Here is a 20,120-nt window from a genome sequence, read left to right as displayed (position 1 = left end):
CCTTGTATCCCCCCAGTGCTTAGAACAGTGCTTTGCACATAGAGAAGCAGCATGGTTCAGTGGAAAGAGCCCGGGCTTTGGAGTCAAGGGCCATGGGTTCGAATCCCAGCTCTGCCAATTGTCAGCTGTGTGACTTTGGGCAATAATAATAATGTTGGTATTTGTTAAGCGCTTACTATGTGCAAAGCACTGTTCTAAGCGCTGCGGTAGGTACAAGGTAATCAGGTTGTCCCACGAGGGGCTCACGGTCTTCACCCCCATTTTACAGATGAGGGAACTGAGGCCCAGAGAAGTGACTTGCCCAACGTCACCCAGCTGACAAGAGGCAGAGCCGGGATTTGAACCCACGACCCCTGACTCCAAAGCCCGGGCTCTTTCCACTGAGCCACGCTGCTTCCCACTTCACTTCTCTGGGCCTCGGTTCCCTCATCTGTAAAATGGGGATGAAGACTGTGAGCCCCCCGTGGGACAACCTCATCTCCTTGTAATCTCCCCGGCGCTTAGTACAGTGCTTTGCACATAGTAAGCACTTAATAAATGCCATCATCATTATTATTATTATAGTAAGCGCTCAATAAATACATACGATTGAATGAAAGCGCTTAACAAATACCACACTGATTGTTGTTGTTCTTATATTATTATTCCAAGCGTGGCAAAGCGTGGGGCGGAGGGGGCGGTGGCCGTCGCCTCCCTCGGGCCCCGCGCCATCGGGTGGTGGCCGAGCCTGGGGGTCTCTGAGTCCGACGGCGCGGCGGTGGGCTCCGGGTGCGAGGATCCGCCGCTTCCGCCCTCTGGGCGAGCCCGGGGCCGCCTGGGTTAAAAAGGAGATCGGGGTTCCCGCCGTGCTCTCCGTCCCACGCGGAGGGTCCCTGGAGCGCCCGGCCTGCGCCGCCGCCGCCGCCGTCGTGGCGGCCTCACTCCGGGTGGGCCTTTTCCGCCGTCACTCTGCATTCGTACTGGTGTCGGGGTGGGGGGGTGTGAGGGCCGAAGGCAGCCAGTGAGGGCCATCCCCCGGCCTCCACCCCCCACCCTGCCCCCTAACCTCCCGGCCTCCACCCTCTCCCTGATCCCCCAGCCTCCACCTGCCCCCAACTCCTGGCCTCTCCAGCCTCCCCCGCCCCCCAAAATGCTTGGTCTGCTGACCTCGCCAGCCTCCATTTTCCCCCATGCCTCCATCTGCCCCTGACCTCTACCCACCCCCAGGCCTCTCTGGCCTCCCCCTGCCCCCCCAAATGCCTGGTCTCCCGACCTCACCAGCCTCCCCCCGGCTCCGACTCCCCCCCGAGCCTCCATTCTCCCCCAAACCTCCTCCAGCTCCCTGCCCCCCGACATCTGACGTCCTGGCCTCCACGTGCCTCCGACCTCCCGGGCTTCCACCTGTCCCCAACCCCCGGCCTCTCCAGCCTCCCCCTGGCCCCCAAAATGCCCGGTCTCTTGACCTCTCCAGCCGCTCTGACTTCCCAGCCTCCACTCTCCCCCAAGCCTCCACCTGCCCCCGACCACCCCAGCCTCCACCCTCTCTCTGATCCCCTAGACTCCACCTGCCCCCGACCTCCACCCACCCCCTGGCCTCTCCGGCCTCCCCCTGCCCCCCCCAAATGCCTGGTCTCCTGACCCCGCCAGCCTCCCCCCTGCTCCCTGACTCCCCCCCGACCTCTGATCCCCCGGCCTCCACCTGCCCCCACCCCCCAGTCTCTCCAGCCTCCTCCTGCCCCCCAAAATGCCTGGTCTCCTGACCTAGCCAGCCTCCTCCCTGCTCCCTGATTTCCCAGCCTCCATTCTCTCCCAAGCCTCCCCCTGCCCCCGACCTCGACGGCCTCTCCAGCCTCCCCCTGCCCCCAACCTCCACCCACCACCCCCCGTCCTCTCCGGCCTCCACTCGCCCCCGACCTCCACCCACCCCCGGCCTCTCCGGCCTCCCCCTGCCCCCCCAAATGCCTGGCCTCCTGCCCCCGCCAGCCTCCCCCCGAGCCTCCCCTCGCTCCCGGCCCCCGGCCCCCGGCTCACCATGGCCAGCTGGCGGCCAATGTTCCCCACGGTGACGCCGCCGGCGAAGAAGATGGAGGGGAGCCAGGACCGGACGTAGAGGAAGTCGGGCGAGGAGTACCTGCCCCGGACCGGAGGCGCCGCACACAGACACAGACACACACACAAAGACACACACAAACACACACACACACACACACACAGAGGTGAGCGCAGGGGCCGGGGGAGACGAGGGGGTCACCAGCTCCCGGGCCCGGGAGCCCCTCGTTGGAGACCTGGGCTCCTAATAATGATAATAATAATAATGATAATAATAATAATAATAATGATGGCATCTGTTAAGCGCTTACTATGTGCCAGACACTGTACTAACGCACCGGGGCGGGGGGAATCCAACCAAATCAGGTTGGACACGCTCCCTGTAGACTGTGAGCCCGCTGTTGGGTAGGGACCGTCTCTATATGTTGCCAACTTGTACTTCCCAGGCGCTTAGTACAGTGCTCTGCACACAGTAAGCGCTCGGTAAATACGATTGCATGAATGAATATCCCACGCGGGGCTCACAGTCTCAATCCCCATTTTACAGATGAGGGAAACTGAGGCCCAGAGAAGCAGCGTGGCTCAGCGGAAAGAGCCCGGGCTTGGGAGTCAGAGGTCTTGGGTTCCAATCCCGGCTCCGCCACGTCTGCTGTGTGACCTCGGGCAAGTCGCTTCACTTCTCTGGGCCTCAGTGACCTCACCTGTAAAATGGGAATGGAGACTGTGAGCCCCACGGGGGACACCATGTATTCCCCCCAAGCGCTTAGTACAGTGCTCTGCACACAGTAAGCGCTCGGTAAATACGATTGAATGAATGAATGGTCCCACGCGGGGCTCACAGTCTCAATCCCCACTTTACAGATGAGGGAAACTGAGGCCCAGAGAAGCAGCGTGGCTCAGCGGAAAGAGCCCGGGCTTGGGAGTCAGAGGTCTTGGGTTCCAATCCCGGCTCCGCCACGTCTGCTCTGTGACCTCGGGCAAGTCGCTTCACTTCTCTGGGCCTCAGTGACCTCACCTGTAAAATGGGAATGGAGACTGTGAGCCCCACGTGGGACACCATGTATTCCCCCCAAGCGCTTAGTACAGTGCTCTGCACACAGTAAGCGCTCGGTAAATACGATTGAATGAATGAATGGTCCCACGCGGGGCTCACAGTCTCAATCCCCACTTTACAGATGAGGGAAACTGAGGCCCAGAGAAGCAGCGTGGCTCAGCGGAGAGAGCCCGGGCTTGGGAGTCAGAGGTCTTGGGTTCCAATCCCGGCTCCGCCACGTCTGCTGTGTGACCTCGGGCAAGTCGCTTCACTTCTCTGGGCCTCAGTGACCTCACCTGTAAAATGGGAATGGAGACTGTGAGCCCCAGGTGGGACACCATGTATCCCCCCAAGCGCTTAGAACAGTGTTTTGCACATAGCAAGCGCTTAACAAACGGCATCATCATTATTATTATAAGTGAAATGATAATAATAACAATAATGATGGCATTAAGTGCTTACTATGTGCAAAGCACTGTTCTAAGCACTGGGGAGGTTACAAGGTGATCAGGTTGTCCCACAGGGGCTCACAGTCTTCATCCCCATTTTACAGATGAGGTGACTGAGGCCCAGAGAAGTGAAGTGACTTGCCCAGGGTCACACAGCAGACAAGTGGTGGAGCCGGGATTCGAACCCATGACCTTCAGACTCCCAAGCCCGGGCTCTAGCCGCTACGCCAGGCTCCTGCTACTGGTGTCCTTCCCCCCGCCCCCAGCCCCCCTCCGCGCAGGACCCGGGCTTCAGTGCTGGACGCTGCGCTGAGCACAACAGGTAGGAGCAGCGTGGCTCGGTGGAAAGAGCCCGGGCTTTGGAGTCAGAGGTCATGGGTTCAAATCCCGGCTCCGCCAATTGTCAGCTGGGTGATTTTGGGCAAGTCACTTCACTTCTTTGTGCCTCAGTTCCCTCATCTGGAAAATGAAGACTGTGAGCCCCCCGTGGGGCAACCTGATCACCTTGGAACCTCCCCAGCGCTTAGAACAGTGCTTTGCACATAGTAAGCGTTTAATAAATGCCATCATCATCATTATTATTATTATTATGATTATTAGAAGGTGCCACCCCTCCACCCCCACCCCAAGGGAGCCTCTGTTTTACCTTGACCTTTGCCCCCCAGCCGGCCCTTCCCGGGACCCGGTCCGGGATCCCCGCCCCCTCCCCGACTACGCCCTCTGGGCCCGGCCGACTGGGCGCCTTCGAGCGAGTCCCTTGGCCTCTCTGGGCCTCAGTTTCCCCGTCGGCAAAATGGGGATTCAAGGCCTGGCCTCCCTCCTCCCACGCGCAAAGCACGGTTCCAAGCGCTTGGGAGGTTGCGCGGTGATCAGGTTGTTCCCCCAGTCTTCACCCCCATTTTCCAGATGAGGGAACTGAGGCCCGGAGAAGCGAAGCGTCTCGCCCCAAGTCACACAGCTGACAGTCGGCGGGGGGCGGGATTTGAACCCATGACCCCTGACTCCAAAGCCCGGGCTCTCCCCACTGAGTCACGCTCAGTGACATGGGCAGCGCCTGTGTCCGTTTATTGTTTAGACCGTGAGCCCACTGTTGGGTAGGGACCGTCTCTATATGTTGCCAATTTGTACTTCCCAAGCGCTTAGTCCAGTGCTCTGCACATAGTAAGCGCTCAGTAAATACGATTGATGATTGATGACTGTTGTATCGCCTTCTCCCAAGCGCTCAGTCCAGTGCCCTGCACGCGGTCGGCGCTCAGTAAGTACGACCGAATGATCCCCGCGACCAGACGGTTGCCCGGCCCGCGCCCGGCCCGGCGGCTCACTGGTAGACGCCGTTGTGGACGAGGAGCTGGGTGCCCAGGGTGCCCAGGACGGCGATGCCCAGGCCCAGGCCCAGGCCGCTGCGGGACCGGTCGAACGTCCACCACAGTCCCACCGAGAGGGCGGCCAGGGTCAGCGACAGCTGCAGGTTGTTGGCGAAATCCACTTTCTGGGGCGGCCGTGAAGGAATCGTCCGGTCCGAGGGTGGAGGGCGGCGGCGGCGGCGGAGGCGGCGCCGGGGGTCCCGTCCCCGCCGGGGACACTGAGGCTCCGGCAGGGAACGTGGAAATCCCTCCCCCACCCTTCCCTCCAACTGGAAGAGCCTCCTAAAGTCGCTTACCTCCAGGAAGCCTTCCTGGACTACGCCCTGGCTTCGCCACCTTGGAGTAATAATAGGAATCGCGATGGTATTTGTTAAGCGCTTACTACTGCTACTACTAATACTAATTAGTATTAGTACTACTACTACTAATGTAGTAGTAATATTAGTAATAGTAGTAGCAGTAGTAGTGCTAATACTACTACACTACTACTACTAATAGTACTACTACTAATGTAGTAGTAGTGGTAGTAGCACTACTACTACTACACTGCAATACTACTACTAATAGTACTGCTACTAATGTAGTAGTAGTAGTACTAAGCGCTTAGAACAGTGCTCTGCACATAGTAAGCGCTTAACAAATGCCATCATTATTATTATTACTACTACACTACAGTACCACTACCAATAGTACTACTACTAATGTACTACTAATGTACTACTAATGTAGTAGTACTATTGGTAGTAGTACTGTAGTGTAGTAGTAGTAGTACTAATACTACTATTAGTGTAGTACTGATACTACTACTACACTACAATACTACTACTAATAGTACTACTACTAATGTAGTAGTAGTGGTAGTAGTGCTAAGCGCTTAGAACAGTGCTCTGCACATAGTAAGTGCTTAACAAATGCCATCATTATTATCACTACTACACTACAATACTACTACCAATAGTACTACTACTACTAATGTAGTACTAATGTAGTAGTGCTATTGGTAGTGGTATTGTAGTGTAGTAGTAGTAGTAGTAGTACTACTACTACTACTACTACTACACTACAATACCACTACCAATAGTACTACTACTAATGTAGTAGTAGTGGTAGTAGTGCTAAGCGCTTAGAACAGTGCTCTGCACATAGTAAGTGCTTAACAAATGCCATCATTATTATTATCACTACTACACTACAATACTACTACCAATAGTACTACTACTACTAATGTAGTACTAATGTAGTAGTACTATTGGTAGTAGTATTGTAGTGTTGTAGTAGTAGTACTAATACTACTACTACACTACAATACTACTACTAATAGTACTACTACTAATGTAGTAGTAGTGGTAGTGGTGCTAAGCGCTTAGAACGGTGCTCTGCACATAGTAAGCGCTTAACAAATGCCATCATTATTATTATTACTACTACACTACAATACTACTACCAATAGTACTACTACTACTAATGTAGTAGTACTATTGGTAGTAGTACTGTAGTGTAGTAGTAGTAGTAGTAGTACTAATACTGCTACTACACTACAATACTACTACTAATAGTACTACTACTAATGTAGTAGTAGTGGTAGTAGTGCTAAGCGCTTAGAACGGTGCTCTGCACATAGTAAGCGCTTAACAAATGCCATCATTATTATTATTACTACTACACTACAATACTACTACCAATAGTACTACTACTACTAATGTAGTACTAATGTAGTAGTACTATTGGTAGTAGTATTGTAGTGTAGTAGTAGTAGTAGTAGTAGTAGTACTACTACTACTACTACTACACTACAATACTACTACCAATAGTACTACTACTAATGTAGTAGTAGTGGTAGTAGTGCTAAGCGCTTAGAACAGTGCTCTGCACATAGTAAGCGCTTAACAAATGCCATCATTATTATTATTACTACTACACTACAATACCACTACCAATAGTACTACTACTAATGTAGTAGTACTATTGGTAGTGGCATTGTAGTGTAGTAGTAGTAGTAGTAGTAGTAGTAGTAGTAGTAGTACTAATACTACTAATAATGATGGCATTTATTAAGTGCTTACTATGTGGAAAGCAATCAATCGTATTTATTGAGCACTTACTGTGTGCAGAGCACTGTACTAAGCGCTTGGGAAGTCCAAGTTGGCAACATAGAGAGGCGGTCCCTACCCAACAGTGGGCTCACAGGCTAGAAGGGGGAAAAGCACTGTTCTAAGCGCTGGGGAGGTTACAAGGTGATCCCGTTGTCCCACGGGGGGCTCACAGTCTTCATCCCCAATTTACAGATGAGGGAACTGAGGCCCAGAGAAGTGAAGCGACTTGCCCAAAGTCACACAGCTGACAACTGGCGGAGCGGGGATTTGAACCCATGACCTCTGACTCCAAAGCCCGGGCTGTTTGCCACTGAGCCACGCTGCTCAATCAATCAATCAATCGTATTTATTGAGCGCTTACTGCGTGCAGAGCACCGGACTAAGAGCTTGGGAAGTACAAGTTGGCAACACATAATACTGATGCTCCTCTAACAATAATAATGATGGCATTTATTAAGCGTCTACTATGTGCAAAGCACTGTTCTAAGCGCTGCTGAGGTTACAAGGTGATCAGGTTGTCCCAAGGGGGGCTCAGTCTTCATCACAGGAAAGACCCTGGGCTTTGGAGTCAAAGGTCATGGGTTCAAATCCCGACTCCACCAACTGTCCGCTGTGTGACTTTGGGCAAGTCACTTCACTTCTCCGGGCCTCAGTTCCCTCCTCTGTAAAATGGGGATTAAAATGGTGACAACCTGATCACCTTGTAACCTCCCCCGCGCTTAGAACAGTGCTTTGCACATAGTAAGCGCTTAACAAATACCATTACTATTATTATTATTATCCCCATCTTCCAGAGGAGGGAACTGAGGCCCAGAGAAGCCAAGTGACTTGCCCAAGGTCACACAGCAGGCAAGTGGCCGAGTCAGGACTAGAACCCAGGCCCTTCTGAGGCCCAGGTTCTAGCCTTCTCCATGTGCTTTTCTTGCACGTGTGTCCGTCCCCTTAAAGCCATTTTTTTTCCCTTTTTTGTGGCGTTTGTTAAGCGCTTACTATGTGCCAGGCACTGTACTAAGCACTGGGGTAGATACAAGCTAATCAGGTTGGATTCAATCCCTGTTCCACGTGAGGCCCTCTCCTCAGCACTCAGCACAGTGCTCTGCACACAGTAGACAGTCAGCTCCTTGCGGGCAGGGACCGTGTCCACTAACTCTGCTTTCCTCGCCCCAGCGCTCAGCTCAGTGCTCTGCACCCAGGCGTGGCTTAGTGGCAAGAGCCCGGGCTTGGGGGTTAGAGGTCGTGGGTTCTAAACCTGCCTCCGCCACTTTCACTCCTTCATCCAATCGTATTTATTGAGCGCTTACCGTGCGCAGAGCACTGGACTAAGCGCTTGGGAAGTCCAAATCGGCAACATGGAGAGACGGTCCCGACCCAACAGCGGGCTCACAGTCTAGAAGGCTTGTCAGCTGGGTGACTTTGGGCAAGTCGCTTCGCTTCTCTGGGCCTCAGTTTCCTCATCTGGGAAATGGGGATGAAGACCGTGAGCCCCCCGTGGGACAACCTGATCGCCTTGCATCTCCCCCGGCGCCTAGAAAAGTGCTTGGCACGTAGTAAGCGCTTAACAAATACCATAATCAGTGCTTGCGGCGCGGGAAAGAGCCCGGGCTTTGGAGTCAGAGGTCATGGGTTCAAATCCCAGATCCGCCGATCGTCAGCTGTGTGGCTTTGGGCAAGTCACTTCACTTCTCTGGGCCTCACTGAACTCATCCGTAAAACGGGGATTAAGACTGTGAGCCCCAAGTGGGACAACCTGATCACCTTGTATCCTCCCCAGTGCTTAGAAATTGGTTTGCACATTGTAAGCGCTTAACAAATCATCATCATCATCATCAATCGTATTTATTGAGCGCTTACTATGTGCAGAGCATGTACTAAGCGCTTGGGAAGTACAAATTGGCAACATATAGAGACAGTCCCTACCCAACAGTGGGCTCACAGTCTAAAAGGGGAAGACAGAGAACAAAACCAAACATACTAACAAAATAAAATAAATAGAATAGATATGTACAAATAAAATAAATAGAGTAAAAAATATGTACAAACATATATCCATATATACAGGTGCTGTGGGGAAGGGAAGGAGGTAAGATGGGGGGGATGGAGAGGGGGATGAAGGGGAAGAGGGGGACGAAGGGGACGAACAAATGCCATCATTATTATTATGATTACTGTTGGGTAGGGACTGTCTCTATATGTTGCCAATTTGTACTTCCCAAGCGCTTAGTACAGTGCTCTGCACACTGTAAGCACTCAACAAATACGATTGATGATGATGATGATTTTATTATTATTCATTCATTCATTCAATCGTATTTATTGAGCGCTTACTGTGTGCAGAGCACTGTCCTAAGCGCTTGGGAAGTCCAAGTTGGCACTAAAACGCCAGGGAGCTATTGGGTGACTCGGGTCCTCGTCAAACCAATTCGGGCCCTCGAACTGAAGGCGGCCGGAGGGGAGACGGGGGTGGCCTTTGGGGAGGGCGAGGGGCAAGGATACAGCGCTGGCGTGGTTGATGCCCACGAAGACGGCGACGCAGCGGATGACGCTGGACCACTCCCGCTTGAACTGGTGAGGCTCACCCAGGTGACGATCGATGCACGGGTACAGCAGCCCGATGACGGCTGCCCGCGGGCACCAAACGAGGCCGTGAGCACCCCCGGGGGGGGCCCGGGAGCCTCCGGCCTGGAGTCCCGGCGTCCCTCCCCTGACCGGCTGGGAAAGCCGAGAGGGTGGGCACAGACTCGGCGGGGGTGGAGAACTGGGACTCCGTCGGACAGGTGGGGATGGGCAGGGGGTGGCACTGAGAGGGTCAGGGCGGACAGGGGACAATCAGGGGGGTGGGCTGGTCTGTGCTGGGCATTGGGGGAGAGTCAGGGGGGTTGGAGGGGCTGGGATGGGGCACTGGGGGAGAGTCACAGGCGTGGGGTGGTCAGTGCTGGGTCGCCGGGGGAGAGTCAGGGACGGAGAGGGGACAGTCAGGGGGGTGGGAAGGTCCGTGCTGGGGCACTGGGGAGAGTCGGGAATGGATGGGAGTGAATCGGGGTGCTGTGCTGAGGCACTCTGAAGGGTCGGGGATGTTGGCCCGTCAGTACTGGGTCAGTGGGGAGAGACAGGGATGGAGAAGGGAGAGTAGGGGGGGTGGGATGGTCCGTGCTGGGGCACTGAGGGAGGGTCAGGGACGGAGAGGGGACAGTCAGGGGGGTGGGAAGGTCCGTGCTGGGGCACTGGGGAGAGTTGGGAATGGATAGGGGAGAATCGGGGTGCTGGAGGGTCTGTGCTGAGGCACTCTGAAGGGTCCGGGATGTTGGCCCGTCAGTACTGGGTCAGTGGGGAGAGTCAGGGATGGAGAGGGGAGAGTCGGGGGGGTGAGATGGTCCGTGCTGGGTCGCCGGGGGAGGGTCAGGGACGGAGAGGGGACAGTCAGGGCGGTGGGAAGGTCCGTGCTGGGGCACTGGGGAGAGTCGGGAATGGATAGGGGAGAATCGGGGTGCTGGAGGGTCTGTGCTGAGGCACTCTGAAGGGTCCGGGATGTTGGCCCGTCAGTACTGGGTCAGTGGGGAGAGTCAGGGATGGAGAGGGGAGAGTTGGGGGGGGGGGGGGGGTGTGTGTCCATGCTGGGGCACTGGGAGACAGTCAGAGGTGTTGGATGGTCAGGGGAGAGTCAGGGGGGTTGGGAGGGGTCTGTGCTGGGACACCGGGGGAGGGTCAGGGATGGACAGGGGACAGTCGGGGGGGGGGGGTTGGAAGGTCTGTGCTGTGAAGAGTCGGGGATGTGGGCTGGTCAGTGCTGGGTCAGTGGGGAGAGTCGGGGATGGAGAGGGAAAAGGCAGGGGGGTTGGATGTTCTGTGCTGGGTCACCGGGGAGGGGCAGGGATGGACAGGGGAGAGTCAGGGGCGTTGGACGGTCACTGCTGGATCACTGGGGAGAGTCAGGGATGGACGGGGACAGTCAGGGGGGTTGGAAGGTCTGTGCTGGGTCAGTGGGGAGGGTCAGGGATGGAGAGGGGACAGTCAGGGGGTGGGATGGTCTGTGCTGGGGCACTGGGGGACAGTCAGGGGGGTTGGAGGGTTTATGCTGGGTCACAGGGGAGAGTTGGGGTAGAGAGAGGAGAGTCAGGGGGGTGAAGAGTCTGTATGGGAACTGGGGAGAATCAGGGATGGACAGGGGAGAGAGTCAGGGACAGAGAAGGGAGAGTCAGGGGGGTGGGATGGTCCGTGCTGGGTCACAGGAGGGAATCAGGGCTGGAGAGGGGAGAGTCGGGGTGGAGGGTCTGGGCTGGGGCACTGAGGGAGAGTCAGGGATGGACGGGGAGAGTCGGGGGGTGGGATGGTCCGTGCTGGGCACTGGACTCACGGATGGAGAGGGGACAGTCAAGGATGTTGGATGGTCAGTGTGGGGGCACTGGGGGGGAGAGTCAGGGATGGACAGGGGAGAGTCGGGGGGGTAGGATGGTCTGTGTAGATGGTCAATCTACACTCACTCCCTTGGTGACCTCATTCGCTCCCACGGCTTCAACTCTCATCTCTACGCTGATGACACCCAGATCTCCATCTCTGCCCCTGCTCTCTCCCCCTCTCTCCAGGCTCGCATCTCCTCCTGCCTTCAGGACATCTCCATCTGGATGTCCGCCCGCCACCTAAAGCTCAACATGTCGAAGACTGAGCTCCTTGTCTTCCCTCCCAAACCTTGTCCTCTCCCTGACTTTCCCATCTCTGTTGACGGCACTACCATCCTTCCCGTCTCACAAGCCCGCAACCTTGGTGTCATCCTCGACTCCGCTCTGTCATTCACCCCTCACATCCAAGCCGTCACCAAAACCTGCCGGTCTCAGCTCCGCAACATTGCCAAGATCCGCCCTTTCCTCTCCATCCAAACCGCTACCCTGCTCATTCAAGCTCTCATCCTATCCCGTCTGGACTACTGCACCAGCCTTCTCTCTGATCTCCCATCCTCGTGTCTCTCTCCACTTCAATCCATACTTCATGCTGCTGCCCAGATTATCTTTGTCCAGAAACGCTCTGGGCATATCACTCCCCTCCTCAAAAATCTCCAGTGGCTACCAATCAATCTGTGCATCAGGCAGAAACTCCTCACCCTGGGCTTCAAGGCTGTCCATCACCTCGCCCCCTCCTACCTCACCTCCCTTCTCTCCTTCTGCAGCCCAGCCCGCACCCTCTGCTCCTCTGCCGCTAATCTCCTCACCGTACCTCGTTCTCGCCTGTCCCACCGTCGACCCCCGGCCCACGTCATCCCCCGGGCCTGGAATGCCCCCAATCCCTCTGCCCATCCGCCAAGCTCGCTCTCTTCCTCCCTTCAAGGCCCTGCTGAGAGCTCACCTCCTCCAGGAGGCCTTCCCAGACTGAGCCCCTTCTTTCCTCTCCCCCTCGTCCTCCTCTCCATCCCCCCGTCTTACCTCCTTCCCTTCCCCACAGCACCTGTATATATGTATATATGGTTGCACATATTTATTACTCTATTTATTTATTTATTTATTTTACCTGTACATTTCTATCCTACTTATTTTATTTTGTTGGTATGTTTGGTTCTGTTCTCTGTCTCCCCCTTGTAGACTGTGAGCCCACTGTTGGGTAGGGACTGTCTCTATGTGATGCCAATTTGTACTTCCCAAGCGCTTAGTACAGTGCTCTGCACATAGTAAGCGCTCAATAAATACGATTGATTGATTGATTGATTGATTGCTGGGCACTGGACTAAGGGATGGAGAGGGGAGAGTCGGATGTTGGACGGTCAGTGTGGGGGCACTGGGGGAGAGTCAGGGATGGACAGGGGAGAGTTGGGGGGTGGGAGGGTCTGTGCCGGGGCACTGACGTCAAGGATGGAGAGAGGAGAGTCAGGGATGTTGGATGGTAGGTGTTGGGGCACTGGGGGAGAGTCAGGGATGGAGAGGGGAGAGTCAGGGGAGTTGGGGGGTCCGTGCCGGGGCACAGGGGAGAATCGGGGGTGGAGAGGGGAGAGTCGGGGTGGAGGGTCTGGGCTGGGGCACTGGGGGAGAGTCAGGGACGGACAGGGGAGAGTTGGGGGGTGGGATGGTAAGTGCTGGGCGCTGGACTCAGGGATGGAGAGGGGACAGTCAAGGATGTTGGATGGTCGGTGTGGGGGCACTGGGGAGTGTGAGGGATGGACGGGGAGAATCAGGGGGGTGGGATGGTCCGTGCTGGGCACTGGAGTCAGGGATGGAGAGGGGAGAGTCAGGGATGTTGGATGGTCGGTGTGGGGGCACTGGGGGAGAGTCAGGGATAGACAGGGGAGAGTCGGGGGGGTGGGATGGTCCGTGCTGGGCACTGGAGTCAGGGAGGGAGAGGGGACAGTCAGGGATGTTGGATGGTTGGTGCGGGGACACTGGGGGAGAGTCAGGGATGGAGAGGGGAGAGTCAGGGGAGTTGGGGGGTACGTGCTGGGGCACAGGGGAGAATCAGGGGTGGAGAAGGGAGAGTCGGGGTGGAGGGTCTGGGCTGGGGCACTGGGGGAGAGTCAGGGATGGACGGGGAGAGTCGGGGGGTGGGATGGTAAGGGCTGGGCACTGGACTCAGGGATGGAGAGGGGACAGTCAAGGATGTCGGATGGTCAGTGCGGGGGCACTGGGGGAGAGTCAGGGCCTGACAGGGGAGAGTCGGGGGGGTGGGAGGGTCTGTGCCGGGGCACTGGGGGAGCCCGTGCTGGGCGCGCTGGCTCTGGCCCGTGACCCCGGTGGTGACCTCCGGGGCCGGGGCGGGCCACTTACCGGCGGCGGTCCCGCAGCAGGGGGGCACCCACCAGGCGGACCCCAGGGCGCCGGCCAGCACGTCCGGCGGGAACAGGGTGACGTGACGCTGCACCTGCAGCAGGTTGAGGACCAGGGCCAGCGCGGCGCCCACCGCGAACAGCAGGCCCCCGCGGGCCGCCAGGCTCACGCCCCCGCCCCACGGGCACGGGCACGGCCCCGCGGCCCGCTCCTCCGCCATGCCCGCCGGGCCGGGCCTCAGCTCGGCGGGGCCCGCGCCGCCGGGGAGCACCGGGACACCTGCGGGTGGGAGACACCGGGCGGGGGGACGCTGAGCCCGCTGGTCGGGCGGGACCGTCTCCAAATGTTGCCAACGTGTACTTCCCAAGCGCTTAGTACAGTGCTCTGCACACAGTAAGCGCTCAATAAATACGATTGAATGAATGAATGAATTACTCTATTCACTCATTTATATTACTTGTACATATTTATTCTAATTATTTTATTTTGTTAATGATTTGTTTTGTTCTCCGTCTCCCCCTTCTAGACTGTGAGCCCGCTGTTGGGTAGAGACCATCTCTAGATGTTGCCAACTTGTACTTCCCAAGCGCTTAGCACAGTGCTCTGCACACAGTAAGCGCTCAATAAATACGATTGAATGAATGAATTACTCCATTCATTCATTTTACTTGTACATCAATCAATCAATTGTATTTATTCTATTCTATTTTATTCTATTTTATTTTGTTAATATGTTTTGTTTTGTTGTCTGTCTCCCCCTTCTAGACTGTGAGCCCGCTGTTGGGCAGGGACCGTCTCTAGATGTTGCCAACTTGTACTTCCCAAGAGCTTAGTCCAGTGCTCTGCACACAGTAAGCGCTCAATAAATACCATGGAATGAATGAATGAATTACTCTATTCATTCATTCATTTTACTTGTACATATTTATTCTATTTATTTTATTTTGTTAATATGTTTTGTTGTCTGTCTCCCCCTTCTAGACTGTGAGCCCGCTGTTGGGTAGAGACCCTCTCTAGATGTTGCCAACTTGTACTTCCCAAGCGCTTAGTCCAGTGCTCTGCACACAGTAAGCGCTCAATAAATACGACTGAATGAATGAATGAATTACTCCATTCATTTTACTTGTACGTCAATCAATCAATCGTATTTATTCTATTCTATTTTATTTTATTCTATTTATTTTATTTTGTTAATATGTTTTGTTTTGTTGTCTGTCTCCCCCTTCTAGACTGTGAGCCCGCTGTTGGGTCGGGACCGTCTCTAGATGTTGCCGACTTGTACTTCCCAAGTGCTTAGTACAGTGCTCTGCACACAGTAAGCGCTCAATAAATATGATTGATTGAATGAATGACTTCATTCATTTATTTTACTTGTACATATTTATTCTATTTTGTTAATATGTTTTGTTTTGTTCTCTGTCTCCCCCTTCTAGACTGTGAGCCCGCTGTTGGGTCGGGACCATCTCTAGATGTTGCCAACTTGTACTTCCCAAGCGCTTAGTACGGTGCTCTGCACACAGTAAGCGCTCAATTAATACGATTGAATGAATGAATGAATTACTCCATTCATGTATTTTACTTGTACATATTTATTCTATTTATTTCATTTTGTTAATATGTTTTGTTCTCTGTGTCCCCCTTCTAGATCGCGAGCCCACTGTTGGGTAGAGACCGTCTCTAGATGTTGCCAACTTGGACTTCCCAAGCGCTTAGTCCAGTGCTCTGCACACAGTAAGCGCTCAATAAACACAATTGAATGAATGAATGACTCCATTTATTTTACTTGTACATATTTATTCTATTTATTTTGTTAATATGTTTTGTTGTCTGTCTCCTCCTTCTAGACCGTGAGCCCGCTATTGGGTAGAGACAGTCTCTAGATGTTGTCAACTTGTACTTCCCAAGCGCTTAGTCCAGTGCTCTGCACACAGTAAGCGCTCAATAAATTCATTCATTCATTCAATCGCATTTATTGAGCGCTAACTGTGTGCAGAGCACTGGACTAAGCGCTTGGGAAGTACAAGTTGGCAACATCTAGAGACGGTCCCTACCCAACAGTGGGCTCACAGTCTAGAAGGGGGAGACAGCGAACAAAATAGAACATATTAACAAGATCAAATAAGGAGAATAAATATGTACAAATAAAATAGAGTAATAAATCCGTACAAACATATATACATATATACAGTTGCTGTGATTGAATGAATGAATGAATGAATGACGGGGGGGGGGGGGGGGGGGACACCCCCGCTTACCCCCTACCCCCACGCACTAGAGAAGCGGCGTGGCTCAGTGGAAAGAGCCCGGGCTTTGGAGTCAGAGGTCATGGGTTCAAATCCCACCTCCGCCAATTGTCAACTGTGTGACTATGGGCAAGTCACTTCACTTCTCTGGGCCTCAGTTCCCTCATCTGTCAAATGGGGATGAAGACTGAGCCTCCTGTGGGACAACCTGATCACCCTGTATCCCCCCAGTGCTTAGAACAGTGCTCTGCACAGTCAGCACTTAATAAATGCCATCATTATTATTATTATTATTATTTTCTGGGCCTCAGTTCCCTCATCTGTCAAATGGGGATGAAGACTGTGAGCTCCCGTGGTACAACCTGATCACCTTGTATCCCCCCAGTGCTTAGAACAGTGCTTTGCACATAGGAAACGCTTAATAAATGCCATCATTATTATTATTATTCTCTGTGCCTCAGTGACCTCATCTGTCAAATGTGGATGAAGACTGTGAACCCCACGAGGGACAACTTGATCACCTTGTATCTATCCCAGCGCTTAGAACAGTGCTTGGCACATAGTAAGTGCTTAATAAATGCCATTATTATTATTATTCTCCCCAGCCCCCCAGTCCCTGGTGCCCCTCCCTCCAGTGCCAGCGCTTAGAACAATGCTCGGCACATAGTAAGCGCTTAACAACAACAACAACAATAATAATGATGATAATAACAAAAATAATAATACTAAGAATATAAGCGCTTAACAATAACGATAATAATAATAAAAATGATACTACTAATAATGTAAGCGCTTCATAATAACAATGACAATAATAAAAGTACTGATACTAATAATGAAAGCACTTAATAATAATAAAAATAACAATACTAATAATGTAACTGCTTAACAACAACAATAATAATAACATAAGCATTTAGCAATAATAACAATAATTAAAATAATAATACATAATAATACTAAGAACATAAGCGCTTAACAATAATAATGATCATACAAATAATAATACTAATAGTGTAAGTGCTTAACAATAACGATAATATAAATAATAACACTAAGAATGTCAGTGCTTATCAATAGTAATGATAATGACAAAATAATAATACTAAAAATGTAAGCTCTTAACAATAATAATAATGATAATGATAATAATAAAAATAATGAAACTAAGAATGTAAGTGCTTAACAATAATAATAATGATAATAATAAAAATAATGAAACTAAGAATGTAAGTGCTTAACAATAACAATAATGATAATGATAATAATAAGAATAATAATACTAAGAATGTAAGCGCTTAACAATAATAATGAAAATAATAATAGAAACAATACTAAGAATGTAAGCGCTTAACAATAATAATAATGATAATAATAAAAACAATAATACTAAGAATGTAAGCGCTTAACAATAATGATATTAATAAAAACAATAATACTAAGACTGTAATCGCTTAACAATAATAATGATAATAACACAAATAATAATACTAATACTGTAAGCACTTAACGATAATAATAATGACAATGATAATAACAGAATAATAATACTAAGAATGTAATCGCTTAACAATAATGATAATGATAATACAAATAATAATACTAATAATGTAAGCGCTTAACGATAACAATAATGACAATGATAATAACAGAAATAATACTATTATATATACTATACATATTATACTATACTATACATATACATATGCTATACACATATATAGACACATACTGTACATATAGATATATATATATACACTATACATATTACATATATATTACTATACTAATGCTATTAATACATTACTATTACTATGTACATATTTATTACTCTATTTATTTATTTATTTTACTTGTACCTATCTATTCTATTTATTTTATTTTGTTACTATGTTTGGTTTTGTTCTCTGTCTCCCCCTTCTAGACTGTGAGCCCACTGCTGGGTAGGGCCCATTTCTATCTGTTGCTAACTTGGACTCCCCAAGCGCTTAATACAGTGCTCTGCACACAGTAAGCGCTCAATAAATACGATTGATTGATTGATTAATAATGTAAGCGCTTAACAATAATAAGGATAACCATAATAATAAAAATGATAATACTAACAAGGTAAGTGCTTAACAATAACACTAATGATGATGGTACAATAATAATAATGATGCCATTTATTATGATGATGACAGCATTTTCCCCCTTTTAGACTGTAAGCCCACTGTTGGGTAGGGACTGTTTCTAGATGTTGCCAATTTGTACTTCCCAAGCGCTTAGTACAGTACTCTGCACATAGTAAGCGCTCAATAAATACGATTGATGATGATGATGATGATTTATTAAGCGCTTACTATGTGCCAAGCACTGTTCTAAGCGCTAGGGAGGTTAACAAGGTGATCAGGTTGTCCCACGGGGGGGGGGGGGGGGGGGGAATCCCCATCCCCATTTTACAGATGAGGTAACTGAGGCCCAGAGAAGTTAAGTGACTTGCCCACAGTCCCACAAATAATGACACTAATAACGTAAGCGCTTAACAATAATAATAATAATAATGATGATACAAATAATGATACTAATAATGTAAGCGCTTAACAATAATAATAATGATGATACAAATAATGATACTAATAATGTAAGCGCTTAAGAATAATAGTAATGATGATACATATAATGATACTAATAATGTAAGCGCTTAACAATGATAATTGTTAAGGAGGCCTTCCCAGACTGAGCCCCTTCCTTCCTCTCCCCCCTCCATCCCCCCATCTTACCTCCTTCCCTTCCCCACAGCACCTGTATAGATGTATATATGTTTGTACATATTTATTACTCTATATATTTATTTATTTTACTTGTGCATAGCTATTCTATTTATTTTATTTTGTTAGTATGTTTGGTTTTGTTCTCTGTCTCCCCCTTCTAGACTTTGAGCCCACTGTTGGGTAGGGACTGTCTCTCTATGTTGCCAATTTGTCCTTCCCAAGCGCTTAGTACAGTGTTCTGCACATAGTAAGCGCTCAATAGATACGATTGATGATGATGATAATGATAATAACGATAATACAAATAATAATACTAATGATGTAACAATAATAATGACAATGATAACAATAAAACTAATAATACAAAGAATGTAAGCTCTTAATAATAATGATAACAATAAAAATCATAGGACTAAGAATGTAAGCGCTTAACAATGCTAATGATAAGAAAGATAATAATGAAAATAATGATAGTAATAGTGCTCATCCCCATCCCCCCCCCAGCCCCCTCTCCCCCACTCTGCTCCTGACCGTTGGCCCCGCCCGGGCCTCCCCCTGCTCCGCCGCCATCGTCCGGCCCGCCAGTGCGCCTGCGCGGCCCCTCCGCCCGACGCCAGTGCGCCTGCGCGGCCCCCCGGCCCGACGCCAGTGCGCCTGCGCGGCCCTCTCCGCCCGCCCTGGACTCGGGGCGGAGTCACTTCCGGAAGTCGCCAGGACGCCGAACAGTCGGGGCGAGAAGACTTCCGGTCCCCCGCCGGAAGCGAGGGGGGAGGGGAAAGCGCGGGGTCAAAGGGCAACGGTGTTGGAAGCCCTATTTGGCAGTTGAGGGAATCGAGGCCCAGGGAGGGGAAGTGACTTGACCAAGGCCACACAGCTGACATAATAATAATAATAATGATAATAACCAAGGCCACACAGCTGACATAATAGTAATAATAATAATGATAATAATAATAATAATAACAACAACAACCAAGGCCACACAGCTGACATAATAATAATAATAAAATAATAATAATATAATAACCCAGACCGCACAGCTGACATAATAACAACAACAACAACAACAATAATAATAATAATAATAACAACCAAGGCCACACAGCTGACATAATAATAATAATAATAAAATAATAATAATAATAATAATAATAATAATAATAATAACCAAGGCCACACAGCTGACATAATAATAATAATAAAATAATAATAATAATAATAATAATAATAACAACAACCAAGGCCACACAGCTGACATAATAATAATAATAATAAAATAATAATAATATAATAACCCAGGCCGCACAGCTGACATAATAATAATAATAACAATAATAATAATAATAATAATAATAACAACAACCCCTTCTAGACTGTGACTGTTGTTGGGTAGGGACTGTCTCTATATTCATTCATT

At 50.5% G+C, this 20,120-nt stretch overlaps 1 protein-coding gene across 1 annotated transcript; it reads right to left on the bottom strand.

Moving 5' to 3' along the window:
* Window positions 1-618: 618 nt before the first annotated feature.
* Window positions 619-19,299, bottom strand: INSIG2 (insulin induced gene 2). Its single transcript, XM_038744944.1, has 6 exons — window positions 19,235-19,299; window positions 13,708-13,986; window positions 9,461-9,585; window positions 4,833-4,999; window positions 2,011-2,110; window positions 619-959 (listed from the first exon to the last, which is right to left on the bottom strand). The coding sequence occupies exons 2-6, from the start codon at window positions 13,925-13,927 to the stop codon at window positions 918-920; spliced, it is 654 nt and encodes a 217-aa protein (XP_038600872.1). The 5' UTR covers window positions 13,928-13,986; window positions 19,235-19,299; the 3' UTR covers window positions 619-917.
* Window positions 19,300-20,120: the final 821 nt, after the last annotated feature.

Source organism: Tachyglossus aculeatus, chromosome 1 (genome assembly GCF_015852505.1).
Source record: "Tachyglossus aculeatus isolate mTacAcu1 chromosome 1, mTacAcu1.pri, whole genome shotgun sequence".
Taxonomy (NCBI): Eukaryota; Metazoa; Chordata; class Mammalia; order Monotremata; family Tachyglossidae; genus Tachyglossus; species Tachyglossus aculeatus.
The sequence above is the reverse complement of the archived record's forward strand: the minus strand, read 5'-3'. Positions and strand labels throughout refer to the sequence as shown.